The 27120-nt window shown below is 41.1% G+C and overlaps 1 protein-coding gene across 1 annotated transcript in view; it reads right to left on the bottom strand.

Moving 5' to 3' along the window:
* The window catches only part of LOC127000583 (long-chain-fatty-acid--CoA ligase ACSBG2-like), a 69077-nt gene extending 41957 nt beyond the window's left edge, over window positions 1-27120 (bottom strand). The window contains exon 1 of the mRNA XM_050864476.1: window positions 26940-27120. Within this exon, the coding sequence (XP_050720433.1) occupies window positions 26940-26974 (35 nt within the window). The 5' untranslated portion in view covers window positions 26975-27120. The remainder of the gene's footprint in view (window positions 1-26939) is intronic.

Raw genomic sequence — 27120 nt, 5'->3', positions numbered from 1 at the left:
AGAGAGAGAGAGAGAGAGAGAGAGAGAGAAACAAACAGATCCCGCAAGACTTGGACGCACGTATGGATGCAAATATAAACACGACCACCTCGGCTGCTTTAAGTCCCGCTAAAACCACGGGCGCTCCTAATAAGTGACCTCAGGGCTTGCCAACCTGGCGTGAACTTGGCAATCGTGCCCCTCCCCCCCGTCTTCCTTCACAGCCACACCCCACCAAGGACGAATCACCAGTGTGTGTGCGCGCGCGCGCGACAAACTGTAGAGGGAGTAGTGACGAGGTGTTGCAATGTTGTTTTTTCCATATCCTGTAATAGCGTATGTGAGCCACTGGTCAGAGAGAGAGAGAGAGAGAGAATAATAGGCAGAGGCACATGACGAAATAATATGCCGCTCAATGTGTACCTATACAAAATATTGAGTCCCCTCCCTTCCTCACGCGACAACAGAGCATTACGAACGTACCATCATTCACTTACAACCCAAAGTACCTATAATGCTCCCCCACCCCACCTCAAGAAGCCTCACATAGCCACAAAACCACAAAAAGGGAAGAAAAGATCAAGACATCCTATCCACGAACACACTGTATGAATGGGAGACAGTCAAAACTTGTGTGAATGAACATCAGCTACTGAAAATATCAATGCCAGACTAAATAAACATGACAAACGCTAATTGTGCACCTTATTGCAGTACTAGTTAACGATATATATGGAATGCGATAGTTTGATACATTTCTTATTTGTAACACAAGCTAATGAGATATATCCGTAACTGAAGTGACGAGATTTATTAACACGTGACATTAGTGCTCAAGGAATAAAGGAAATCACATGTAAGTGGCAATTATCTGTTGACTGTATCATGATTAAAGACACCTATACCTGTCCGAACCTTTGAGTCGTTACAGGGAGGCAAGGGGTTTGGCACCGTACTACTAATAAGAGTAACACCTGATCGCATTAGTTTTCATCAACTTTAATGCGGCTGATCTGTCTTTTTTGACCCGCTTTTCAAGGTGAGTTTAGTTGGATTTGTAGATCTTGTGTATCGCTCTTTACGATTGAATTTGTAACAACTTGACTGTGAGAATCCAGCACTTCTAAGCAGCTCCGTCCCCAAAATGTAATTACAAGCCAAACGAGCTACACAACTGTTTATAATTACTAATACGACTTTAAAAAGATCTGACGTGAGGTGATTCTTGTCAAGGCGTCGTGGCTTGAGAGGGATCGATGCACTGACATTTGGAGCCGCGGGCCACGAAAGAGGCACTCAGCTACGTCTCACTATTTCATCAGGACCCGCATGAGGCTTCGCGGCAACCAGAGGACCGGAAGTTCTTGCTTGAGGGGGGAGACCCGCCCTGCTGTTGATCTCTCTCTCTCTCTCTCTCTCTCTCTCTCTCTCTCTAACACCTCCAAGTTCCGTTCACCTAACTAGCTTGTCTCGACTGTTCTATCGTTTTTACATTAATTTCTTATGCGTTGTTCATGGTGTGGGTTTGAAATTAAGAGAGAGAGAGAGAGAGAGAGAGAGAGAGAGAGAGAGAGAGAGAGAGAGAGAGTCACTTATGCCCTTCAAAGTGAAAGCAGTTTCTAAATACTTCAAGAAGAAAACTAGTAAAACACACACACACACACGGGCGCGCCGCAACTCCAGCAGTAGTATAATACATGCATGACCTTCACATAGCAAACGTTGGCAATCCCTCCCCCCAGCCATCCTGTTCAGAGACAAGCGAGAAACGACACCTATCGAGATTTCCTGTGATTAATGAATACTTCTTCAGCGTCTCATTACCTCCCTAAAGAACCATTAACGCAAAAAAACAAAATTTAAATGTGAATGAGGCATAACAAACCAAGGAAGTCCTCAAACGGAGACGCGACAGAGAGGAAAAGAGCAGGTGACATGAGGGAGGGGAAGAGAGAGCAGGGGACGGGTAGGAGGGCAGGGGCAACTGGCAGCCGGTAGTGGGGTGACGCTGTGGGAGGAAAGACCCTCAAGAGGATGGAGGGAGACTGAGTGAGAAGGTAGACCAGGAGGGGAGGAGGGAGGGCGGGTCACAGACTAGCACCGCCGCAGGGCATACCACTACCTCGGTAAGAATTTCCAAGTGCTCATTCCTCTACCTGCCCTCCCTTCCTTCTCTTTCGCTCCCTCCCCTTTCCTTGCCTGCTTGCCTGTCTGCAGATTGACACACACACACACACACACACACACACACACACACACACACACACACACACTCATTAAACTCATTACACTTTCTTTTAATGAGGGGATAAAGTGGCGGAAAAGAGCAATCTACACCGGGCTGGTAATTATTCAAGATTCTGCTGTCGATGATGTGGGGGCACTTTTCCTTCTACACACACACACACACACACACACATACACACTTATCCCACCCCGGCATGAAGCAGATGTATGTGAGGGTTTGTTTCATCACTGGCCTGATGCCCACGTCACAACCGGCACACACACACACGCACACACACACACATGGCGGGCTCACTTTGACAGCTGCACATATTCGCTCCACAAAAGTCCACCTGTCACTCCAAGCACGGCACATCTTTTCTTACCTTGCCCTCACTGGGCACTAGGGAGAAGGTGCGAGTACAGGTATTCCAATCAGGGATGTCTTTCACGGAAGAAGAGCTGGTTTTCAGTCAAGCTATCACAGCAGCGTCCCTGACCGTCTGCCACCGTCAACAGGCAGCACCACACACACACCGACTCAGCGTCCTTGCCTCCACGCCACTCCTGTTTAAACTTCCCGGCGTGCTCCGAGGAGATGCCAGCTTATCCTTTTACCACGCTCGACATTTGGAATATCAACGAAACTTTCACTTAGGAAGCCAAGCTCATCTTTAAAGTACTACACCTACTAACTAATTAGTACTTCAGTGTCCATGGCGTTTAATTTTGTCATAATATTAAAAGAATATCACAAATTTCATGGTGAGTTCATTTTGACTCCCCCTCCTCCTTCGCTCCCATTGGTTGAAATAGGTGGTGTGATTGTGGCTCCTCCCACCGTGGAGAGGAGGCCAACACGCCGTTCCTTCCGGCCAAAGAAGGAAGGGCGATATTTCGGTGCCGCTAACCTGACCTGATCGACTTTACGCATAATGTCGTCTCGTAAGACTCGTACGATGCGTGAGGTGAGTCAAGATCCGGAGCCGCGTGGCAGAAATAATCAATGTGGGAGTGCGTGGAGTTCATACAATGCTAGCAGGAAAAACAAGCAGCCTTTTTCTCTTCTGAAAGTATACACGTCACTTTTTTGAGCCACGTCGACACCTCAGTACATACGCACCGAGTAGGAAAGGGATTAGGGGATGAACAAGCGACTGGGGGTGGGGGAGAGGAGAAGGAGTTAGCGTTGGCAAGACTTGTTAATTGTTACCTGTCCACTCGGTACCTCCTCACCTTTCACTGCCCACCGGGAACATTTGATTCACTTTCCCATGTGCATGTAAGGCAGATACTGTAGATGGAAAGGAAGAATGTACAGATCATTTTAAGTCTTGATGCAAAACGTTAACGTCAAAGCAAAGGTTCTTATCTCGGAGTAGAAGAAACAGCCCCAGCGAAAATAATGATACACACACACACACACACACACACACACACACACACAGAGAGAGAGAGAGAGAGAGAGAGAGAGAGAGAGAGAGAGAGAGAGAGAGAGAGACCAAAACAATTGCTCAAAATTGATTCGATATGACGATGACCCCCCCCCCCCTACCTTCACTTCATAACGAGTATACTTTCATTAATCCTCCCTTTCTTCGTCTATCTCCAAGTGTCTGCAAGATAACAGCACAAACAACACCATAGCGCTGGGATAATGATGCAATACCAGGAACATAAGCCTCATTCCCTTGCACACACATTGCAAAACGGTGCACGTGAATCATATCCACGCGCGCGACAGATCCTTGAATGTGCTGCCCTGCGTGAATCACTCGTTGCGTAGGACACACGTCAGAGGCATACGCACTAGAGGCGGGGAAGGAGGAAGAGGCACAAGAGTAGGCCTGACGCAAAGAATTCTCTCTCTCTCTCTCTCTCTCTCTCTCTCTTGCGTTCAAAACATTCATGATGCTTTCTCTCGCTTTCTCCAATGCTGTAAGTAGTGAAAGCACGAGAACAAAAACGGGCAGGATGCAGACAAGTGAATACGTCGGTGTAGAGATAGACAGATCACCACCACCATCATCACCATTACCACCACCATCATCATCACCATTACCACCACCACCATCGATCATCCGCCTAATTCAATGTAGGTAGGTGTAATCGTCATGAGGAGTAATATCACCGTGAGATTGGGTCATACATACATAAAATAGACAATATCGATGATAATATTAAAAGTAGAATGGTTTGAGTTCTATTAGATAACATACCGCAGAAATTGCTTATGGTGATGAGTATGATACGTTTTTCTTTATACTTATTTGTCTTTATCTATCAATTTGTTATTCATTTATTGCTAGATTGGAGTAGTTGTGACAGTTTTTAATAAAGTACCGGGCAAACCTCTCGGAAACTTCGTATGTCAGATAACCCTATTTTGTCTTATTACATAAACTATTAGCATATAATTACTACGACACTAAAGGTCTCGAAGTCCATTTCCTTTTACGTACAGTAAGCAAAACGAATTATTTAACATCATCTTCGGCCAAGCGGAGTGTTACACGAGTGATACAGTTACGTGAACGATAACTAGAATACAAGAAAACATAATTATATATTCCTATCATTTAAAAGCCTATCTTTATTTTCGTTTATCACCGAGCTACTCAAGTTCTAAGTGTGTGTGTGTGTGTGTTTTAAGATTGGTGTGCTTACAGAAGGGATGGCATAATCGTTTGAGGAAAACAAAGTAAAAATCTTATTATATTCCTGTTTTGTAACCCCAGTCTCTCTCTCTCTCTCTCTCTCTCTCTCTCTCTCTCTCTCTCTCTCTCTCTCTCCGAATCCGCAGGCCCGGGTTCGATCCCCGCTGTCTGGAGCAGTCGGCACCCACTTCACCCAACTGTTCATTCTCCCTCTGGTCGATGAATGGCTACCCTCGGAAACGTGAGGAAAGTTAAATGTGACAGCCCAGACGTCGCACCTGCCTTGTATCTCGCAGCCTCAAGAGCCAACGAGACGGATGTGAGCAATGAGGCCACGCGCAGCTTAGCGTATGCCGCCAATTTTACTTTCAGCCTCACTTTACAGCACAGAAACAAAAGCCCTGCCACCCCCCTAGATTTATTTACTTGTTTTACTTGTTAATAATATGTAAATTTTCACCTACTGGCTACTAAGATTAAAGACCATTCATCATTATTCTATTATTATTATTATTATTATTATTATTATTATTATTATTATTATTATTATTATTATTGCACACCTCTGAACTTTCCCATGGCACCCGCCCGAAGCATACGTCATACAGGATGAGGCAGGGTGTTGCTAAAGACCTGGAGGAATAAAGGTCTTGCCAGTCACGCTCAATGATTGACTGCCTGACTAGCTTCCAGATCATCAGCATCACGCCACCTGCAGTGAGTTGACGCCTGCCGCAGGACTGACTCAGGGTCATATTCTTAAACCTTCCGGCTCCCAAGCACATACATTTAACAAGGCTCTCGTGGGATTTGCGGGCATTTCCAGGGGTAGTTTTATGACCCTGGTGGTAGTCTGACCCTTCCTCTGTACCGTGAACGTAAAGAAACACCCATGGAGACGCGTTTGACCTCTTATTTTGCCTTTAGAAATTATGGATGCAAGAGAAGGGAGCGTCTAAAACAATACCGACCTGAACCCCGCCGCCGCCAAGTGCTCCTCACCTCGCCACCCTACCCCTGCCCTACCCTTCTTCCATCGCCTCGTCCCCTTTCGCCCTGTTCCCAATAATTTCTTCTAAAACGATGGAAGCTTCTAGTTTCTATCTGAAATATATCATGATGACGAGGCGTGTGCTAAGTTATTAATATTCTTGATCCTTCTCCCCCCCCATCTCTCTCTCTCTCTCTCTCTCTCTCTCTCTCTCTCTCTCTCTCTCTCTCTCTCTCTCTCTCTCTCTCTCTCTCTCTCTCTCTGTGTAACACACACACACACACACACACACACACACACACACACACACACACACACACACGCACGTCGTCATCATCATCATCATCATCACCATCACACTCAACATCACCATCGCCTGTCATTAATAGTTCACTGCAGGATAAAGGTCAATCCCAGTGCCCTTCACCCGTAATCACAACACCAATAAAAGAAGGAGATTTTTCCAAGAGTAAAGACAAGAGAGCTATTAAAAGAAATACCTCCTCCACAGCATCATTAGAGCCATCACCTCCTCTCTATATCTTGTTGCCATCCACCCACCTCAGAATGTCCCTTTGCCTCCACCTTCACCTCCTCCTCCTCCTCCTCCTCCTCTTCCTCCTTCCCACGTAGACGTATTATCCATATTCAGATTGTTTCTCACAGTAATTATCCGCCAAGTGGCCGATAAGATGGTTCAGTGTGGAGTGGACGGCAGCATGACAAGTGTGTGGAGGCGATGATGGGGATGGTGGAGCGTGTGTGTGTGTGTGTGTGTGTGTGTGTACGGAGCACTGAGCAATGAGCATATGCGATCGTGACCCTCTTCGTGAAAAGTGGATTTTATTTTTCTCTAGTTCCTTTTTTTTTTGGGGGGGGGGAGGGGAGGCTTTCATCGTAGACTTTACATATCCTTGTATATTTTTTTTTAATAGCCGTGAGTCTGCGCAAATATTTTTACTTTTTGGTTGTTAAATTAATATTTTTTACTAGTTTTGGTGGAATATATCTTGAAGAGGTTGGTTGACAACTGACTTTATCAATCAGTCAGTCAATCAATCAGCTATAGTCAGTCAGTCAAGAGGAAAGTACGCCAGTGGACATTGCCTTTATAAACTACTTAATTCACTGCCGTTTTGTTTTCTGCCACCAAAGCTTGGCAGTCTTTCTCCAATGATTAGTCTTCACAACGATACAAGAGAACCTAATGATATTCCTCACACCAGGGAAATAAATGATGTGGATGACAACGAGGATATACATATTGCATGGTCATTCCTTTAAGGGCTATAACGATGAACGAAGCACTTGCTCCGGGTCTTTGGTCGTGATTTAGTAGATAAGGTTAAGTTTACTTTTCTGTACATGCACGTGCCTAACATAACATTACTTAGCCTACTACTAAGCCAAGACTAAGAAATACTTTGTACCCATACTATCACTGACCCATATTGCTTATACAGGCAGCGCCACCCTCGGCCGTCCACTGAACTTCGAAGCTGGGGTGGTGCACTCGATGCCAACTCTCCTGGCTTTGCTTTTTAATACCCGATCATTACAGCGTCGTGTTGGCAGGAAGTAAAAAATAAAAATTGGACCTATTTATATGTAAACAATTTACACCTAGCACAGATATATCAGATGTTATCATTGATTTATTTAAGCAGTGACATCTCAAGTAATGGACAGCTCACTCTTCTGATTTTGCGATTTTTGCGGCGCCCTTGTCATTAAGCCGCGAATTTTGGAAAATCAACCGTTTTGGTGGGAATCGACATAACTCCCTTATTTCTGGGGCTACAGTAAAGTTTTTGGTATCAATCGACGGCAAAATGAAAGGGCTATATTTTTTTAATTAGCGACCGGGCTCAAACACCGACTCGAAAGGGTAAAAAAATCGAATAAATTCGCAAGAAACGACTCAAAAAAAACTATTTTTGAGTTCCCAACCTTGAAACCCACTCATATTTTTGAGAATTTCAAAAAACTTATTTAACAAATGATTTAGCCCTGCCAATGTGCTTTCCAATATGATGCATAACATTTCCCTACTCCCAGTAGTTTCGTCGCTAGAGCTCGAAACGTAAACCCTGTCGAGAGCGATTTTGACGAACTCCAGACACTTTGCCGTTTTTGTCTAGTGTGGCCTTGCTATTGCCTCTAGAAGGCTGTAATTTGGCATGTAGCCCCTCTTGGCAATGTAATTTGACCTACTCGAAGGATTTTTTGATAGTTCGATTCTAAGTTCGTCGTCGAGCCGTCACAATATAGCCTGTTTTTCGGCCCTTTTGCCGCGATTTGGATACGTCCTAGCTTTTGCTTACAATTTTTTTTTTATTTAATGCTTTCCATTTTTTTCTGATTATTAATCTGTATTAAAAGTGCTTTTATTTGCCACCAAGCATGCCTTCCTAGCTTCAGTAGTTTTCGCTCGAGCTCGACCAGGACTAACTTGTATTAAAATCACTTTAAGATATCTAAATAAAAAAGTTACTATTTTTTATAATCATTTCACTATATAACTCAATCTATATGAGTGGGTTTCAGAGTTGGGAACTCAAAACTAGTTTTTTTTTCAGAGTCGTTGTTTTTTTGCGAGTTTATTCGATTTTTTTACCCTTTCGAGTCGGTTTTCGGGATATAGCCCTTTTATTTTGCCGTCGATTGATACCATAAACTTTACTGTAGCCCCAGAAATAAGGGAGTTATGGCGATTCGCACCAAAGCGGTTGATTTTCCAGAATTCGCGGCTTAATGACAAGGCTGGGGCAAGTGTCCGTTCCATAGTATAGGGTTCACTGCTTTAAGTCGACTTTAAGCGACGTCTTTTTCCTCTAAACACGCCGTAAACAGTTTAGGTAATTTGGTATCGCCATGTCACCTGAAGTGTGTCCACCCAGCTAACAGGTCACACCACTGCCTTCTCTGCAAGAATAAAGTGTTACGATAAATAAATGCTGTTGGTGCTGTTAATATCGCCATGGCTGTAGCGTCAAGTGCATTGCTGTAACGAACCGACGATGAGCGTAAATATATAAATACGTACTGAATTGTAAAAATATATACACGCACACAACAAAAATCGCATTTTGCACATAAATCAAACTCCCTTACGAAGTTTTTCCTAGTAATTGATTATCCATAATGGCATGACGCAACTACGCATTAATCTATCTATTGATCAAACGGCGGACCACATCACGCCACCACACCACGCCCCGCCCCCGCCGCCCGCACGTCACCAGCCAGGGGCGCGGGAGGGGAGGCGGCGTGTCACAGGGCTCGTCCTCGGGATAGTATTCCACTTCTGCTAGAGCCCTCACGCCACACCACCGCCAGCCAGGGTCACACCAACATTCCCCATGTGTCATGTGACTGCGGTGGTGGCGGTGGTGGTGGTGGTGGTGGCGGCGATGAAGGCAATGAACAACTTAAAATCATTGTCGAGACAGCTAAGAAATGATTACCTAAGTCGCCTCATCGCTTTACCACACTTACCCGTCACATTTTCTTGTATCAATAAGTTGTATGAGAAGGAGATTCTTAGAACAGTGGCAGACAACAAAGTAAACCCCTTATTACAGGTGGATAGATAGACAGATAGGTAGATAAACATACAAAGAAAGCAAAGAGCAACTGATTTATGAGCCACTGGAATTGCACGCATTGCTTTCCGCACCTACCGATACATTTTCTTGCATGAATGAGATGTAACGGCAGGGAAATTTTGTTTGGTGCACTTACCCGATTAAACTTCTCATATTAGCAAACTGTACGAGCATGGGAATCCTGGAAAAGGGGAGGAGCCGACTATTCATATCGCTAAGAGGGGGCAAACCAGCAGCATGGACAACTATACCTCCTTGAATGACCTGTGTGTTTCCATCCTTTTCCCGCGCACCATCCTGCCCATCCAATCTCATGTTTATCAGTCGGGAAATATATTTGGTGCAGGCAGGTGAAATCCAATGCCTGGTGGAACAACAAGAGAAGGCAGTTTCGATACTCTTAAGTAAAAGCTGTTTTAATCTTGTTTTTTATTGTTCTTCTTTAGGATACCTCTTTTTCTCATTTGCCTTTAAATATCAGTCAATTATCCGTGTAGTCAATTAAATAATCGTCAAACTTTTTATGCGGCTGTGGGATAGGAAGGTAAGAATCAATACCATTAAAATAAACGGGTACAACACGTTATGAATTACTTAAGAAACTGTGCCAAGAACAATGGAGAAGCCCAAAAATGTTACAAGATCATAAATCAAGAGACTGCTCCATGGCTGAGAGGAAATGCATAAATTGTGTGAGGTACAAGAAGCCTGAAATCAACCACTCAGCGAATGACCAGTTTGTGTAGTTTTCTAAACTGAAATTGAGAGAATTCATAACATAACCAATCATGGCTATATTAATTAATTGGTGTTTGAGACTCGAAGATAAATTGTGTGATAAATGTTCAATGAGTTAGATATAATCGTTGGACATTTAATTGTGATAATATAAAGGAAATATCAGATAAATGGAAAATGAAACAATGGATATTTGTGATACTATAAAAAGGAAAGATATTGTGATTAGCACGAACCAAAACATGGCCAAGTGACTATAATGATGCCAAGTTTATTAAAAGGACATCAGTAGGTTATCCATGAAAGCAATTAAGACTCGCTCACTCACTACGACGTTGTGAATAAGTGCATATCGAGGATTATTATTGAAGCTTACATCATTATTGCTGACGGCCCTGCAGAGCGCTGCACTCACAGTGGAGCGGGGCCTGAAACCTCATCAACGGAAGTTCGGAAGTTTAAAGGTAGGGAGGCAGCTCAAGGGAAAAAAACAAAAACTTAACAAAGCCCGGTAAATGTTGCTTATAACTTTTAATTATTTATTACTTTACTTATTTTATTGATTTATTCATTTCTTTGCCAACAATTGTGAAAGGCAGGAATGAAGACAATGGGATGCCTTCCATTCTGGCTTACGTTTCATTTCCTTGCCAGCACAACACCCAACGTCCTCTACTGCCCTGCCTTCCTCTGGTGACGAAGGTTTAAGAAAATCTTCCTCCTCCGTGATCGTGGCCAGACCAAAGTGCGTCCATCCAGATCGATCCAAATGATACAGAGTTACACACTGCAGCTAAAAATATCTTTCCTATTCTTATCGTTTGATATATGTTTGCTTTCCTGATATCGGTAAAGTCATCATCTCGCTTATGTGACTGCTACACCCTCCAGTTTGACCATAATCATATCATATATTCTGAGGAGTCGTTCGCCTCCGCTCCTCTCGTACGCAGCCACACACCTGTCACTGACCCTCACGGACCTTGATCCTAACTTCAGACGAACCCTGATGGAGGGGCACGAAGCCCCGGCCTTGGTCATCCTCTCTACAGATTTTTATTTATTCACATGAAAAAATGTGAAAATCAAAGGAAGGCTTCCACTACGTATGTATAGCATTTACATCTCCTCTTGAACTTATTTTCTTCTTTTCATAAAAGCATCCGCATATATCTTAACAGCGATTTGTTTTGCATTTTCAGTGTATTCATATTTTCATATGAAGATATGACCATCTAGATTCTAGAGGAACTTTCCATTCGTATAATAAAAAGTACATTACCTATTGTACTTAACTTTTTTCTTATTGAAGTTCCCCCTTGTGTGAAACTTGATTGACCTTTGCACTGAAATGACGTGATGGGAGCAATCGCCTTCGCTTGCTGATGCAGAAGTGCGGCTTTGTGGGTGTCTCTCTCTCTCTCTCTCTCTCTCTCTCTCTCTCTCTCTCTCTCTCTCTCTATTTATCTATCTATCTATCTGTCTCTATCTCTCTCTCTCTCTCTCTTGGTCACTGACGTTTTTCTCTATTGATTATAATTATGAATTCAAGGGAATGACATCAGACACTAAATTTTTTCCTTCTCATCATGCTCTGATACATGAAAGCACCTTTTCCGTCAATGAGAGAGAGAGAGAGAGAGAGAGAGAGAGAGAGAGAGAGAGAGAGAGAGAGAGAGAGAGAGAGAGAGAGAGAGAGAGAGAGAGAGAGAGAGAGAATTACTTTTATTTTATGGTTTGACACTGCTTCATGTTAAGGAGGTTAAGAAGGGCTCAAGAAGAAGAGCACACACACACACACACACACACACACACACACACACACACACACACACACTGTCTAGACGTAGCGTCAAGGCAGCAGGACTTTACATTATCTGTTTCTGGAATTTGACCGATTTCGTTCAAAGGCCAATAGTCATGATGGTCCAGAGTGCATGTGACTACAACATCTACTACTACTACTACTACTACTACTACTACTACTACTACTACTATTGCTACTACTGCTACTACTGTTACTACTTCTATTACTACTACTGCTACTACTACTACTATTGCTACTACTGCTACTACTTCTATTACTACTACTACTACTACTACTACTACTACTACTACTACTACTGCTGCTACTACTACTACTACTACTACTACTACTACTACTACTACTACTACTGCTACTACTACTACTACTTCTACTACTACTACTGCTACTATTACTACTACTGTTGCTGTTTTTACTCCAACTATATAATACAGTGTTGGTGATTCTGATGATGCTAATTCTATACTTCAAACCTTATCACCAGTCTGTCTTTAAAAAATAATAATAACAATTGCATAATATGGCACAATTGCAAGGGAAAGTCTTAAGCTATGAAGAAAAGGCTTATTCATCAAAATTCTACGAGCCACTTGGACAACAGTGTCAGCCAGTGTAGTATATCACAGGTCTATGCTGCTTTCCAATTTCCCTTTTACAAATCCAAGCCATCCGATTTACCTTCAGGTTTCGTCAGGTGCATGGCTCTGCATGCCTTCACTAATCAATCAGGGAGGAAAGCTGATGAAATAGGTAACATAATATGCATCAGCAATATCCTTTATCAAGCTTCAATCAATTTCGTGGTTACATTGATAAAATCGCTTCTTAGTTAAAGTGCTTATAGCATTCAGACAAACAGACATGCCAAGGTACAAAAAGGCAAGAAAACATAAACTAGCAGATACCCGAGAGACGAACTGCTATGAGCCAGGGAAAACACAAAAAAGAGAGACAAACAATATTACAGACAGAGACAAGGCGCTGCCAATACAAAACAAAACAAAAAATATCTTCAGCCACTCCAACAAACAAAGAGAGAAACAAGCACACAGACAGATACTCAGAAAACAAGACAGGCTGCCGAAACGAATAAAACAAGCGTTCCCGGTCATTCGCCTGTCCCACAATTACATGAATCACAGTCGCCTCCGGGTCATACCTCTCGTCATGGCGCCGTCAAAAACCAGCCCCTCGAGACTCCACCGTCGCGCCAGATCCTCTCTCGAACCCCAGACGAGACGACCTTAGGGACCCCGGAAGGGCACGTGAAAACCTGATGGGAACGACCAAACTCCACGTGGAGGTAAGTAACACGGGTCGTATCCAAGATATTGCTTATCAGATGTCTGTATGATCTCCATCCAACATCTCCTCCTCCCCACGCCGTAATGGCTATTCTGAACATGTAGTAAAACAGAAAGGAAATTATATCACCCATGATCCTCTTCCAAATCAGATTGTGAACGTCTGCATAATCCTGCTAGCAGCAACCTCACCAAATATATATATATATATATATATATATATATATATATATATATATATATATATATATATATATATATATATATATATATATATATATATATATATATATATATATATATATATATATATATATGAGTAGAACGTTTCAGTAATATCGAAACATATCAGGTCGTGATTTTCACACAACCACATCAAACAGTCTATTATAAGAAAAAAAAGTGATTTATGTAAAGCAGTTTCCAGAAGTTTGCGCATTAATAAAAAGAATATACATAATAATAACTAATAATAAGGATTTTTTATGTTCGTGTCCACAGGATTTCCTTCACATCAAAGGGAGCAGCTCAAGTGGATTAACAAATAAATAGATAAAGCCCGTTAAGCGCTGCTCCCTTCAAAGAAAATTAACCTCCCCAGAAGGAAAGATTAATTGAGGAAGAAGCGGTGTCTCGATGCTGCCCGACTCCTCAAGCACACACGAGTACCCTCAAACAGGTGGAGACAGGCGGCTGTTGCTATACCACTCATCAGGCAAAGATTAACAGCGAAAAAAAGAAAAAGAAGAAAAAAAAAGGCTTACACAGCAATGAGATAACAAAGGAGTTTCAACATATCACAAGGACCGCACGAAAATGAGACAGTAGTGAATAGTAGTAACAAGATATGCAATCAGTGTGTGTGTGTGTGTGTGTGTGTGTGTGTGTGTGTGTGTGTGTGTGTGTTTACCGTAGTATAGCCCTAAAACAGGAAAGAAAACTACAAACTTCAGAGAGAAACGATTTCACCGCCAACTAATCTAGATGATGATGGCCCACTGTAATTCAACATGGTGTGATCACGCTCTGGACTCGCGATTGTCAGTCAGTACCATGGTCAGTACCCTCCCCGAATTGAACTTTTGTTATCTGGTGACGAATCGTTGAGTACGGCTTGGTCATCACCCCCCTCCCCCCCCCTTTACACACACAAGAGGCAGGGCACAACCATGGACCATGTCACAACCCCTGAGTGACACTCTGTAGCCATTCACTACTGGGTGGACAAGGGACACGGATTAAGGAAGACTACCCATCCATCCGTCTCTACTCTGACATAGAATCGAGCCCGGGGAAACGTACTAAATGGACATTCGTAAGGCAAATGCAATAATAAGCAGCTGAAGTGTTTAACCAACATATTATATGGAAACATAAATGGTTGAACCGATACAGACGGGTGTAGCAAAACAGAAAACAGAGAAAATCTAGAAAAAATCTGAGCCTGCTGACATCAAAAGTAAGGTGGTCAAATAACTAATTGTTTACAGAAAAAAAAGTAAAAAAAGATGTAAGAAAACCAAGTTCTGCACTCCGAGGAATTGTTTGATGGGGTGCCCAGTGTGCTCACCAGTTTAAGGAGTTACATGATGAAAACGTGTCAAAATACAGCACACGGCAAACTTGGCACGGTCCTGCATGAATGAAACTAGGTCACACACACACACACACACACACACACACACACACACACACACACACACACACACACACACACACACACACACACACACACACACACACATTCAAGTAAACATGCCTTTCTCTCACGTCAAGGGCAAATTCTCCTAATCTTTCATTAAAGCAAACGTTATATTATAATAAAAACATCTTTTTTTGCATAGAGCAGGACAAGGGCATTGAGACCGACAATAAAGCAGTAGGCAATGTGTGGTGAGGTGAGTGTAGTGGTAGTTCAGAATCACTGCCAGAAAGCATTACTCTGACACTGGCTGGCCTACAAGTAACCTTCACCCCGCGACACACACGTCACGCCCGGTGCACCTGCCCCGTCTGATCGTCTCGACCAACAGCGTGCCATCAGCCTATCACAGTCAGACAGCCGAACCCAAACACCTCACTCCCTCCTTTGCCACCCTCTCTCTCTTCTCTTTCCCTTCCTTCCTCCTTCCCTCCTTTAAAATCTGCGTGCTTGTTTGCCTGCCTGCATCTTCATAAAAACAACAAGGAAAAACTGTCCCTTTATTTTCATTTTTCCCAGACATTTCTTAGCACCTAAAGACAAATCCCCAGCCCTTCTCATGGTTTGCTGGAGATTATGAGCTCTGAACCACATCATCATTTTTTTTCTTCATCTGGTAATGGAATTATATTATTTCAGTCCATCCTAAAATTAACGTAAAAAAATCACTTTACGGAAAATTACCTTAGCTGCAAATATACTTTCCTTACATATATATTTCACAGTCATCTGTTTGTTTTTTTGGCAAAGGGCAGAAAAAAAACTCGCAAATCGCTGCCAGATGTGTGTGTGTGTGTGTGTGTGTGTGTGTGTGTGTGTGTGTGTGTGTGTGTGTGTCCTCTTCCAGACTCCTTAGTTCTTATGTGTGTGTGTGTGTGTGTGTGTGTGTGTGTAGACTATAACCACAAAACATTATCCACGCCAACACTGGAACCGCTACACTTCTTCCGCATAACACTTGTCGCTCCCATTCTGTAGTTTTCTTCTTGTTCTCTCCTTTTGTTTCGGGCTGAGCGGCGCCGCAACCACGCTCCCTGCCGCGCTGATCGCCATGCAGGGGTTGGGGCAGCCAGCCGTCCGGAAGTACCGTGTCTTCGTCCATCACTCGGAGCGGAAAATCAGTCACTTTTCTTTTTTTCTCCACCTTCATTTTGATTTTTTTATCATCATTTTCCTTTGTTTATTTGTTAGTTTGTTTATTTCACCTTCTTTTCCAATCTTTCTTTCGTTTCTCGTTCCGCTTTTTCTTCCTTTCTCTTTTTCTTTTCCATTTTTCCATATTTCCTTCTTTATCTTTCTTTTTTTCTCTTCCTCTCTCACTTTCCTTTTCTCTTACCCTACGTTTATTTCTTCCATTTTTTTTTTCCTTCTCTTCTTCTTTTAACTCCTCTTCCTCCTCTTCTTTCTCCTCCTCCTCCTCCCCTTCACATCCTGTCCAGAGGTCCCTCAGGGTCTTCGTCCTTGCCGGGGACAATGGACCCGCCAGAGCTGCTTGACGGTTGGGCTTCTTGGATGCGGTCTTATTATTGGCATTTTTCTGCACTCATCTTTTATTTGGTTTGATCGATCTTGACATTATTCTATTTTCTTCAATATACTTATCTATTCGGATTATTTTTTTACGGTAAATGAAACAGCTCAAGGGCCACAGACAGAGAGAGAAAGAGAGAGATGTAGCTATAGAGAAAAAAAAAACTAATCGCTGCTCCTGCAAAACTACAGAAGTGGCCAGATAAGAGATTAATTTCAGGTGGAGAGGTGTCCTGATACTCCTCTCTTGAAAGAGTTCAAGTCGTAGGCAGGAGGCTATACAGACAAAAGAAGGCTGTCCAAGAGTTTATCAGTGAAAGGAATGAAGGAAGGAAGAGGCTGGTCAACTCTTCCATAAGGGATTTAGATGGCAGAGGGATGGGCTAGAGTAGAAAGTCGTGTGTAACGGGGTCGCGGGAGGTGTGGAGGCATGCAGTTAGTAAGGTCAGAAGAGCAGTCAGCATGAAAGTATCGATAGAAGATATTAAGAGATGCAACATTGTGGCGGAATTAAAGAGGTCGAACACTGCCACTAAGAGGAGGGAAATGGATGGGACAAGAGCTTTGAATCCACTCTGTCCAAAAAGGGCTTATGTATTCGTTTGTTCATTCATGTATCAGTTAAACTGTTTTACTCATCTAAATCAAGTTTGCATAAACATACAAACGAGATAAATAGTCATAATTTCCATTAAAAAAAGTCTTACAAATTAACTAAGACAATAGTATGCATTTTGCTACAATACACACACACACACACACACACACACACACACACACACACACACACACACACACACACACACACACACACACACACACACACACACACACACACACACACACACACACACACACACACACACACACACACAGTTTTACATACGGTACATTCCTGTTTTCATTACAGCAAGCAATGATTTTTCTCGACAATCACCGTTACCCTACACACTGTGCATTATCATGTTTTTATTTTACTACTCCAAGTGCGCTCACACCTACAATGATCTCACATACACAAACATAACACGCGACACACTGACGAATACGTGTGAAGATTCACCATGTGTCTTTTAAGTTAAATCTGCACATAAAAATTAAACAGCAAAGTTAACAAAAGATAAAATGAAAGCAAAAAAAAAAAAAAATAATAATTAATTTCCCCAGTTAGATTCCCCCTCCTATATGTTATCTAGATGCAAGGACCCTGCCCGCCTTTGTATGGCGTATGCATATTATTTTGTGGGAGGCGGGGCTCCACACACGCCTCCGTTTTGGATGCAGTAGTCAAAGGCTTATCGCCTCTCCAGCTCTTTTCCTCTTACTGTCAATCTACAACCTCATGATTTCCTCCGCAACGTTGCCTCTATTTATTTTATGTCGCTATTTTCATGCTAACTGCTCTTCTCAGCCTGTTGCCTGCATGTCTCCTCCCCCTTCTCGTATGCCCGCAGTGCACGTCTTTCGACTCAAGCTCACCTATACCTATGTTGTACAAATCCTTTATACACGAGTTAATTTGCATCTACATTCTTTCATCCCTTTCTCTGATAAAATTCGGAACAGCTGTCCCTCGTCTGTATTACCTTCCGTCTACAGCTTGAACGCTTTAAAGGAAACTATCAAGACACCTCTCCTGATGATTCTGACCCCCTCTTTGGGTGACTTTTACTGTTCTCTTGGTGCTACAGCAAACTTCATTTGCATCCTTTATTATTGCCTCTTTTACTGTAAAATAAATAATCTGAAATAAACTTAATCTCGAACAGCAGATCAACAGACAGCCAGGTGCTTCAAAATACCTTCACATGAGGTAAGTTAGAAAAGATTAAACAAAAAGTTATAGTCTCTGGCTTTCTGGTTCCATCCTTTACTTTTGCTACACTTCCAATTTAGCATTTTTGGAAGGGCACAGAACGGGATCTCACTTGACTTTTTTTTTAATCTCCCTTTATTACTAGCTTCAGCTGGTCCCGAAGACAAATTTGCAAAATTTTTGTTGGTTCACATTTTTATTCATTGTGAATAATTTCTGAAACAAAATTCCTCACATATCATCATAGTATCATGTATATATATATATATATATATATATATATATATATATATATATATATATATATATATATATATATATATATATATATATATATATTGTGTGTGTGTGTGTGTGTGTGTGTGTGTGTGTGTGTGTGTGTGTGTGTGTGTGTGTGTGATACTTTGAAGCAATTGCATACCATTGACGACAGGCAAATAACGAAACAAAAAGTTGCCTGTAACTTCCTCTCGACGAGGGGCGTGACGTCCATTTCATATTAACAAAAGAGTAGCACAAAAGTCACGGCCGCGACCAAACACAAGCAAAGACACAAACAAAACATGTACGTAGTGAACGTTGTAATCCAAGGCCGTGTGCTCCCGAAGCATGATGATAACAATGAGGTGATGATGATGATGATGATGATAACGTTCATAATAATGTTGATTATGATTATGATGATAATGATGATGATGATGAGGGGGAGGAGGGAGAACATCACGATGGCGAAAACCAGTCTAATAGTGAAACCAAAGGGCAAAGGATCACCAGTAATAAACAAGACAAAAAATCAAGGCGGGTCGGTCATGCATTCCCTGTTAGCATTGACTGACTAGGAAATGACTGCATGCCGTTGCGGTAAAATGTCAGGCGCTACCGGAAAGAGCGGACAATACCTGGGTGGTGGTGGAGTGGTGTGGTGGGGGTGGTAGTGGTGGCAACAATGGCGCTGGTATTTACAAAGTGGTAGTGGTGATGGTGGTGGTAATGGTAGGGATGATATCAGTGGTGGAGCTGATATTTAGTGTGTTGGTGGTGATGGTGGTGGTAGTAATGGTAATGGTGTTTGCGAGGTGATGATGGCGATGGTTGCGGTGGATATGCTGGGGATGATGGTGGCTGTGGTAATGGTGTTAGCAGAGTGGTGGTGGTGGTCGTAGTGGGTGTGGTAGTGATGGCGATGGTGCTGGTAAGAATAGTAGTGATGGGGACGGTAATGGTGCTTGTGGTGGTGCTGGTGGGGACGTGGACTGGGTGGGGAAGGTAATAGTGGTGGTGGTGGTGGTGGTGTCCTCGGCGCAAGAATAGCTCCCCTCCACCTGTGCGTAACGCCAAAATAAGCAACATTTCTGATTTTCCGGAAAACTCCAACAACACATCCCCTATCTACCCCCCCCACACACTCTCTCTCTCATATATATTTATCACCCTATCTATATCTTCCCTTCCATCTCCTAAGTTCCTCTCCCTTTCCGCACACTCACTCCTCTCCCACCACCCACACTCTCCTTCCTAACTATTCCCGTTCTTATGTCAACTCTACGCCCCACCCGCAACTCTCCTCATGACCTTCGTTCTTCCTTTCCCCTTTTCCCTTCCTTCCCACTCGACCTCTTTTCTGGCCACTTTTTCTCAGCATTCCTTAGATTTTGCTCAACCTTCCTTTCCTTGCTGCTGCCTTATTACCTAAAGCACATCCGCTCTTTTCTATCTTCTCTTCCAGCAATCTTAACAAGGTGAGTTTCTTTTTATATATATCTGTGGTCTTATTCCTCAAATGCAATTACCTAGATCAGTTATTTTTTTTTACTTCGTCATTTCAACGCAGTTTCTCTCTCTCTCTCTCTCTCTCTCTCTCTCTCTCTCATACGTCAGTTATACACGTTACACTCTCTTCCCCAACTTTTTAGCCCCTTCTTCCCCACCTCCTTTCTTCGGTCCCTCCTCTTCCTTCTCCTCCTTCTCCCTCCTTCAATTCCTTCCTTTCCCTCCTGTTTCCAAGTTGGATGACTATGAAAAACAGAGGATCAAACGTGAACAAAAGGACACACACACACACACACACACACACACACACACACACACACACACACACACACACACACACACACACACACACACACACACACACACACACACACACACACATTATAGACGAAGAAAATGTCGTGGTAAATGTCAATAATAACGACAACAAGAACAATAGTAGAGATAATAATGATAATAATAATGATAATAATAATAATAATAATAATAATAATAATAATAATAATAATAATAATAATAATAATAATAATAATAAAATAACATAAGTAACATAATCAATTAATAGCAACAACAACAACTGCAGTAACATCACCACCACCACCACCACCGCCAACAACAACAAGCAACATAATGAACAAAAAGAGCGACGCCGACAACAACGACAACAACACGCCAATCCAAGGTCACGTTTAAGAAGGAAGCCGAACAATGAATTTACGATAAAAAAAAAAAAATATATATATATATATATATATATATATATATATATATATATATATATATATATATATATATATATATATATATATATATATATATATATATATATAGTAAAATTGCGAAAATAGAAATCGGTTAATATTTCTTGTTTTATCGTGAAAATGAAATAAGTTTCCGTGAGTAGGCGTTCCCAGCCATTGACCCGTTTATGACACACAGGTAGTAGTAGTAGTAGTAGTAGTAGTAGTAGTAGTAGTAGTAGTAGTAGTAGTAGTAGTAGTAGTAGTAGTAGTAGTAGTAGTAGTAGTAGTAGTGGTAGTAGCAGTAGTAGTAGTAGTAGTAGTAGTAGTAGTAGTAGTAGTAGTAGTAGTAGAAGTAGTGGTAGTAGCAGTAGTAGTAGTAGTAGACAACAACAACAACAATAATAATAATAATAATAATAATAATAATAATAATAATAATAATGATAATGATAATGATAATAATAATAATAATAATAATAATAATAATAATAATAAAAATAATAATAATAATAATAACCTCCCTTTAACGCACTCGGCTTCCTTCCCTCCCTCCCTCGTTCACACGGACTGACTGAGATTTTTAAGGTTAGAACGTGGAGGACACCGCGATTCACACACTCAATGCTGCCTCCGATGTTATTAGGGTCTTTCCCGGAAACTGCTACGGGGGGGGGGGAGGCGACGTGGAAGGGGAAAGGAGAGGAGTGTGTTCGTGTGTGACTTGCGTATTTTAAAAGATAAGTGACGCATGTCGGGAGAGAGAAGGATGACGGAGCCCTGCATTATCCTGTGTGTGTGTGTGTGATGACGGTTGAATCTGCTTGTGTTATAGTGCCCTTGTTGCATGTGTTCTCTTATTCAGGTTAAGAGAGGCTTTCCGCTTGTGTGATAAGATGTGATGAGTAGAGAAAGAATCTATCCTCTGAACTCTTTCGTCCTCAGTGGTGTTAATATCAGGAAGTAAAGTCGTAGTTTCTCGGGTAAGTCAGTGTACGGGAAACTAGGTGACCACCATTACGCTGCAAGGAAGTTCTCGCGCGGGAGTTGTAATGAGCAAATTATTTATGCACGGCGTCTTTTTCTCAGGGGTCTTACGAAGTCAACGCCCACCGTCTTGGCTTTCTGGGACGCACACCTGCACTGTTTCTAGAGTTTCACGTCGTTGGTTACCATGGCGCAAAACTCCTTTAGTATTAACATTGATTTCAGTGACTATGAAAAATACTATACGAACATTTCCCGTTTCTGATCACAAACTTGGTCCGGAGTATTTATGGCTGCACATTTTTGGGATGTGAAGGATATATGTAACTTGTCTTTCCAATATTTTCTTGCGATTTTTCTTTGTCACACCCGAAGACTTTGATAGTGCCTAGATATCCAGTCAGTTTCAAGGTCACTATCGCAGTATCCATATCAGGACGAGGATGAGTCCTACTAGTGACGATCGCCGTAGTGTTCTGCGGGAGTGAAGGAGACACATCAACCTCTGGCGTGTATAACCTGCTGCCCTCCATCAGTGTAGGTCAGTCCACGTCCCCTAATATTCCAACAGACAGAAGATTACTAGGAGTGGATCGTGAAGGAACTCGAGGAGGAAGAGGAGTAGGAGGAAGAGGAGGAAATGGTGGAGGCAACGGAGAGAAGGAGAATGAGGAAAAGGGGAAAGAAGAGAGAAGACTAATGGATGATGATGATGATAAGGATGAAAATGATGATTATAGGAGGAGGAGGAGAAGGAAATGGTGGAGGCAACGGAGAGAAGGAGAATGAGGAAAAGGGGAAAGAAGAAAGAAGACTAATGGATGATGATGATGATAAGGATGAAAATGATGATTATAGGAGGAGGAGGAGGAAAAGATGGCGGCTGCAGAAGAGGAGGAAAAGGAGCAAGAGGGAGGGGGAGGGCACAGGGATGGTGGAAGCAGAAGAGGAGGAAAAGGGGAGAGAAAAGGAGAAGGACAACGACGACGACAATGACGACGATGACAAAAAATGCGCAAAAACAAGTACGAAGCAGTTGACAGACAAATATGATGACGATGAGTAGGTAAGTGCGAGGGAGAAAAAAAGACAGACAAACAACGAAGACAGTAGATAGACAGGAGGAAGACGCCTACCATGACCACCACGCTTTTCATTCAAGAAGCGTAGCGTCACGGCGGCGGCAGATGTTGAATGAAGCTTCTAATTAACGAGCTACAACACCCGGTAAGGCGACCGGCGAGGCAAGACCCGCAGCACAGCATCTAACTACAACAACAACAATAACAACTTCTCTCTCTCTCTCTCTCTCTCTCTCTCTCTCTCTCTCTCTCTCAATATCCAGACCTGCTCCAAGCGTTGAGGATTCACGAGATCCAAAAAATAATAATAATAATAATAATAACTATGAATTTGGAGGCAGGGCAACAGGACCACACACACACACACACACACACACACACACACACACACACACACACACACATAGATACATTGACAATCGAGAACACGTCCCATTTTTTCCTGGCCACTACAGAGCTAACCAGAGCAGGGAAGTGACCGCTCAGTAAAAAAAAGGGAAAACGTAAGTAAATGGATGATTGAAAAGAAAATAAGAGATAAAAACATGGACGGGATGATGTGGAAGAATACAAGTGGACCGCCCGCAGCCCGCCACCGGAAGCATGATCTGGATTACTGACAGGGTTTAATAGCACAGTCGGGAGGTTCTCTCTCTCTCTCTCTCTCTCTCTCTCTCTCTCTCTCTCTCTCTCTCTCTCTCTCTCTTTCAGTGTTTTAGGGGACTGGTTAGGCCATGGGACCACGGCCTCTACACCCTCAGAAGTACTGGATGCTTCTGGCTGTAGAAGTTGTCAAGATAAGGGCAAGGGCTACATCCTGTTAAGCTGGCGAAATATCACCTGCCTACACGCTTCGAGGAGGCAGTGAAAATAATGATTATGGTAATAACAATAATAATAATAATAATAATAATAATAATAATAATAATAATAATAGGTAATAATAGGTAATAATAATGATAATAATGATAATGATAATAATAATAATAATAATAATAATAATAATAATAATAATAATAATAATAATAATAATAATAAGTAATAATAATGATAATAATAATAATAATAATAATAATAATAATAATAATAATAATAATAATAATAATAATAATAATAATAATAATAATAATAGTAATAATAATAATATGATAACTATAGCTGTGATAATAATAATAATAATAATAATAATAATAATAATAATAATAATAATAATAATAATAATAATAATAATAATAATAACAATAATAGGAATAATAATAATAATAATAATAATAATAATAATAATAATAATAATAATAATGATAGTTCAATACTCATTTTATTAGCCTAATTTATCACCTCCTCATCCTCTTTCTCTTTCTGCTCCTCCCCCTCCTCCTCCCACACATTTATGCAAGCAAATCAATTTATTTCTCCCTTTCCATACATATATATATATATATATATATATATATATATATATATATATATATATATACGTATATATATATATATATATATATATATATATATATATATATATATGGTATCAAAAGAAATCAGATTAAATGTATTATTCATAAATGGGAAGAAATAGGTTTGAATACTAAATAAAATAAGAAATAACATGTATAATAAGGCGCTTAATATAGGTTGATTTATATAGTGAAATGATTATATAAAAATAGTAACTTTTTATATAGATATCTTAAAATGATTTTAATACAAGATAGTCAACATATTGAAGTGTTCATATATGAATTTTTAGGCAGATATATTATTTTTTGTGGCATCAGGAAGGTTTTTCGTACCGGCGCGTGAAATGAGTCAGATTCAGCGAATTTTCGTCGCGATTTCTGGTTAAGCTCGAGCAAAAACTACTGAAGCTAGGAAGCGTGCTTGGTGGCAAATGAAAGCTCTATTAATACAGATTAATAATCAGAAAAAAAATTGGAAAGCACTCAATAAATATAAAAAAAGTTATAAGCAAAATACTAGGACGTGTCCAAATCGCGGCAAAAGGGCCGAAAAACAGGCTGTAGTGTGACGGTTCGACGACAAACTTGGAATCGAACTATCAAACAATCATTCGAGCTGGTCAAACTACATTGCCAAGAGGGGCTACATGCCAAATTACAGCCTTATAGAGGCAATAGCACTGCCACACTAGACAAAAACGGCAAAGTGTCTGGAGTTCGTCAAAATCGCTCTCAAAAGTGTTTACGTTTCGAGCTCTAGCGACGAAACTACTGGGAGCAGGGAAATGTTTTGCATCATATTGGAAAGCACAGTAGTAGGGATAAAGTATTTGTTAAATACGTTTTTTTTTTAATTCTCAAAAAAATGAGTGGGTTTCAAGGTTGTAAACTCAAAAATAGATTTTTTTCAGAGTAGTATTTTGAAAATTTATTCGATTTTTTACCCCTTCGAGTCAGTTTTAGAGCCCGCTCGCTTATTAAAAAATAAAACCCTTTCATTTTGCCGTCGATTGATACCAAAAACATTTCTGTCACAGAAATAATGGAGTTATGGCGATTCGCACTAAGGCGGTTGATTTTTCAAAATTCGCGGCTTAATGACAAGACATACATACATACATATATATATATATATATATATATATATATATATATATATATATATATATATATATATATATATATATATATATATATATATATATATATATATATATATATATATATATATATATATATATATATATATATATATATATATATATATATATATATATATATATATATATATATATATATATATATATATATATATATATATATATATATATATATATATATATATATATATATATATATATATATATATATATATATATATATATATATATATATATATATATATATATATATATATATTATATATATATATATATATATATATATATATATATATATATATATATATATATAAGAACATAAGAACGCAGGAGTCTGCAACTTGCAACTACGCTATGCGAGCGTACGCAGGAGTGAGGTATTAATATACATTACTTTCGATTATTTGTATGTTTTGCTCTTTTTGTTAAATCCGCCTTATAAGCCATAACCGTTGGGGCGGCGAAGGTATGGCAAATAATTAATTTACCCACTATACGCATTACCATTCCGATCATACTCCTCCCAGCTTGGCCCACCCTTCCCTTGGCCAAGCTCATCCCCCAAACCATATTCTACCGAAGCTAACTCCGAAAGACGGCTGAATTTAAGGGTATCCTCGTATGTGGTTAAAAAAAAATAGCAACTCTGCGCAAAAAAAGCTTCTTCAGATTGACCACTGTGTGAAAAGCGAAGAGAATGGTAGGCTAAACTGACCAAGAGGCGGATGAGTTTTACGAGCTATGTGACCTTGAGCCAGCTCCTGTGTGTGTGTGTGTGTGTGTGTGTGTTTTATACCGAGCGGACTACTTCAACTTGCAAAACAAAACCGCCACGCTCACTGTCCCCACTACCAGGCATATAGCTACTCTTATCTTCATTCCATTTGTGCCCTTTCATATTTCTTATTTTCTTCTTCGCCCAGAAACATATGCCCCCCTCCCGCCCACCCACCACCACCACCCACCCCCCGTTAACGCCTAGTTGACTGTGCACATATTCCACATTCATTTATTTATTTATCTTTATCTGGATTTCTTATGAACGTGACCAAAACTACCGCCATCTCTTCACTCTACTTCTTTCTTCCCTTTCATCCCTCCTCCCAGCCCACTGATAACGCTTGATCGAGTCGGCTTGTAACGTGAAAAAAAAAAAAAAGCTGAACAAGAGAATATCATTAGCCTAGGAGGGATGTATGCAATCTAACATTCCTTCCCTCCTCTTCCTCGTCTGTTTTCATGGTTACAGGAAATGTCACAGGAAGAGAATCGTATGTTGTGTGTGTGTGTTTGTGTGTGTGTGTGTGTGTGTGAGAGAGAGAGAGAGAGAGAGAGAGAGAGAGAGAGAGAGAGAGAGCATTACTTACCCTCCTTGGCCCTCTCTCCTGAAGATGGGCGGCATGGTGGCGGTGGTAAGGGCGGTATGATAACCAGGCTCCGGCCAACACCGAGATCGAAGTAAGAGTGTGTGTCCGTCTTGGCCAACACATCCACTGATCCGCGGGCTTTTCCGGCACTGAATGCGTCGCTTGGGGCCGCGTTACGCAC

The sequence above is a fragment of the Eriocheir sinensis genome, chromosome 2, assembly GCF_024679095.1.
Source record: "Eriocheir sinensis breed Jianghai 21 chromosome 2, ASM2467909v1, whole genome shotgun sequence".
NCBI lineage: Eukaryota > Metazoa > Arthropoda > Malacostraca > Decapoda > Varunidae > Eriocheir > Eriocheir sinensis.
Note: the sequence above shows the minus strand (reverse complement) of the source record. Positions and strands in the feature narration are given on the sequence as shown.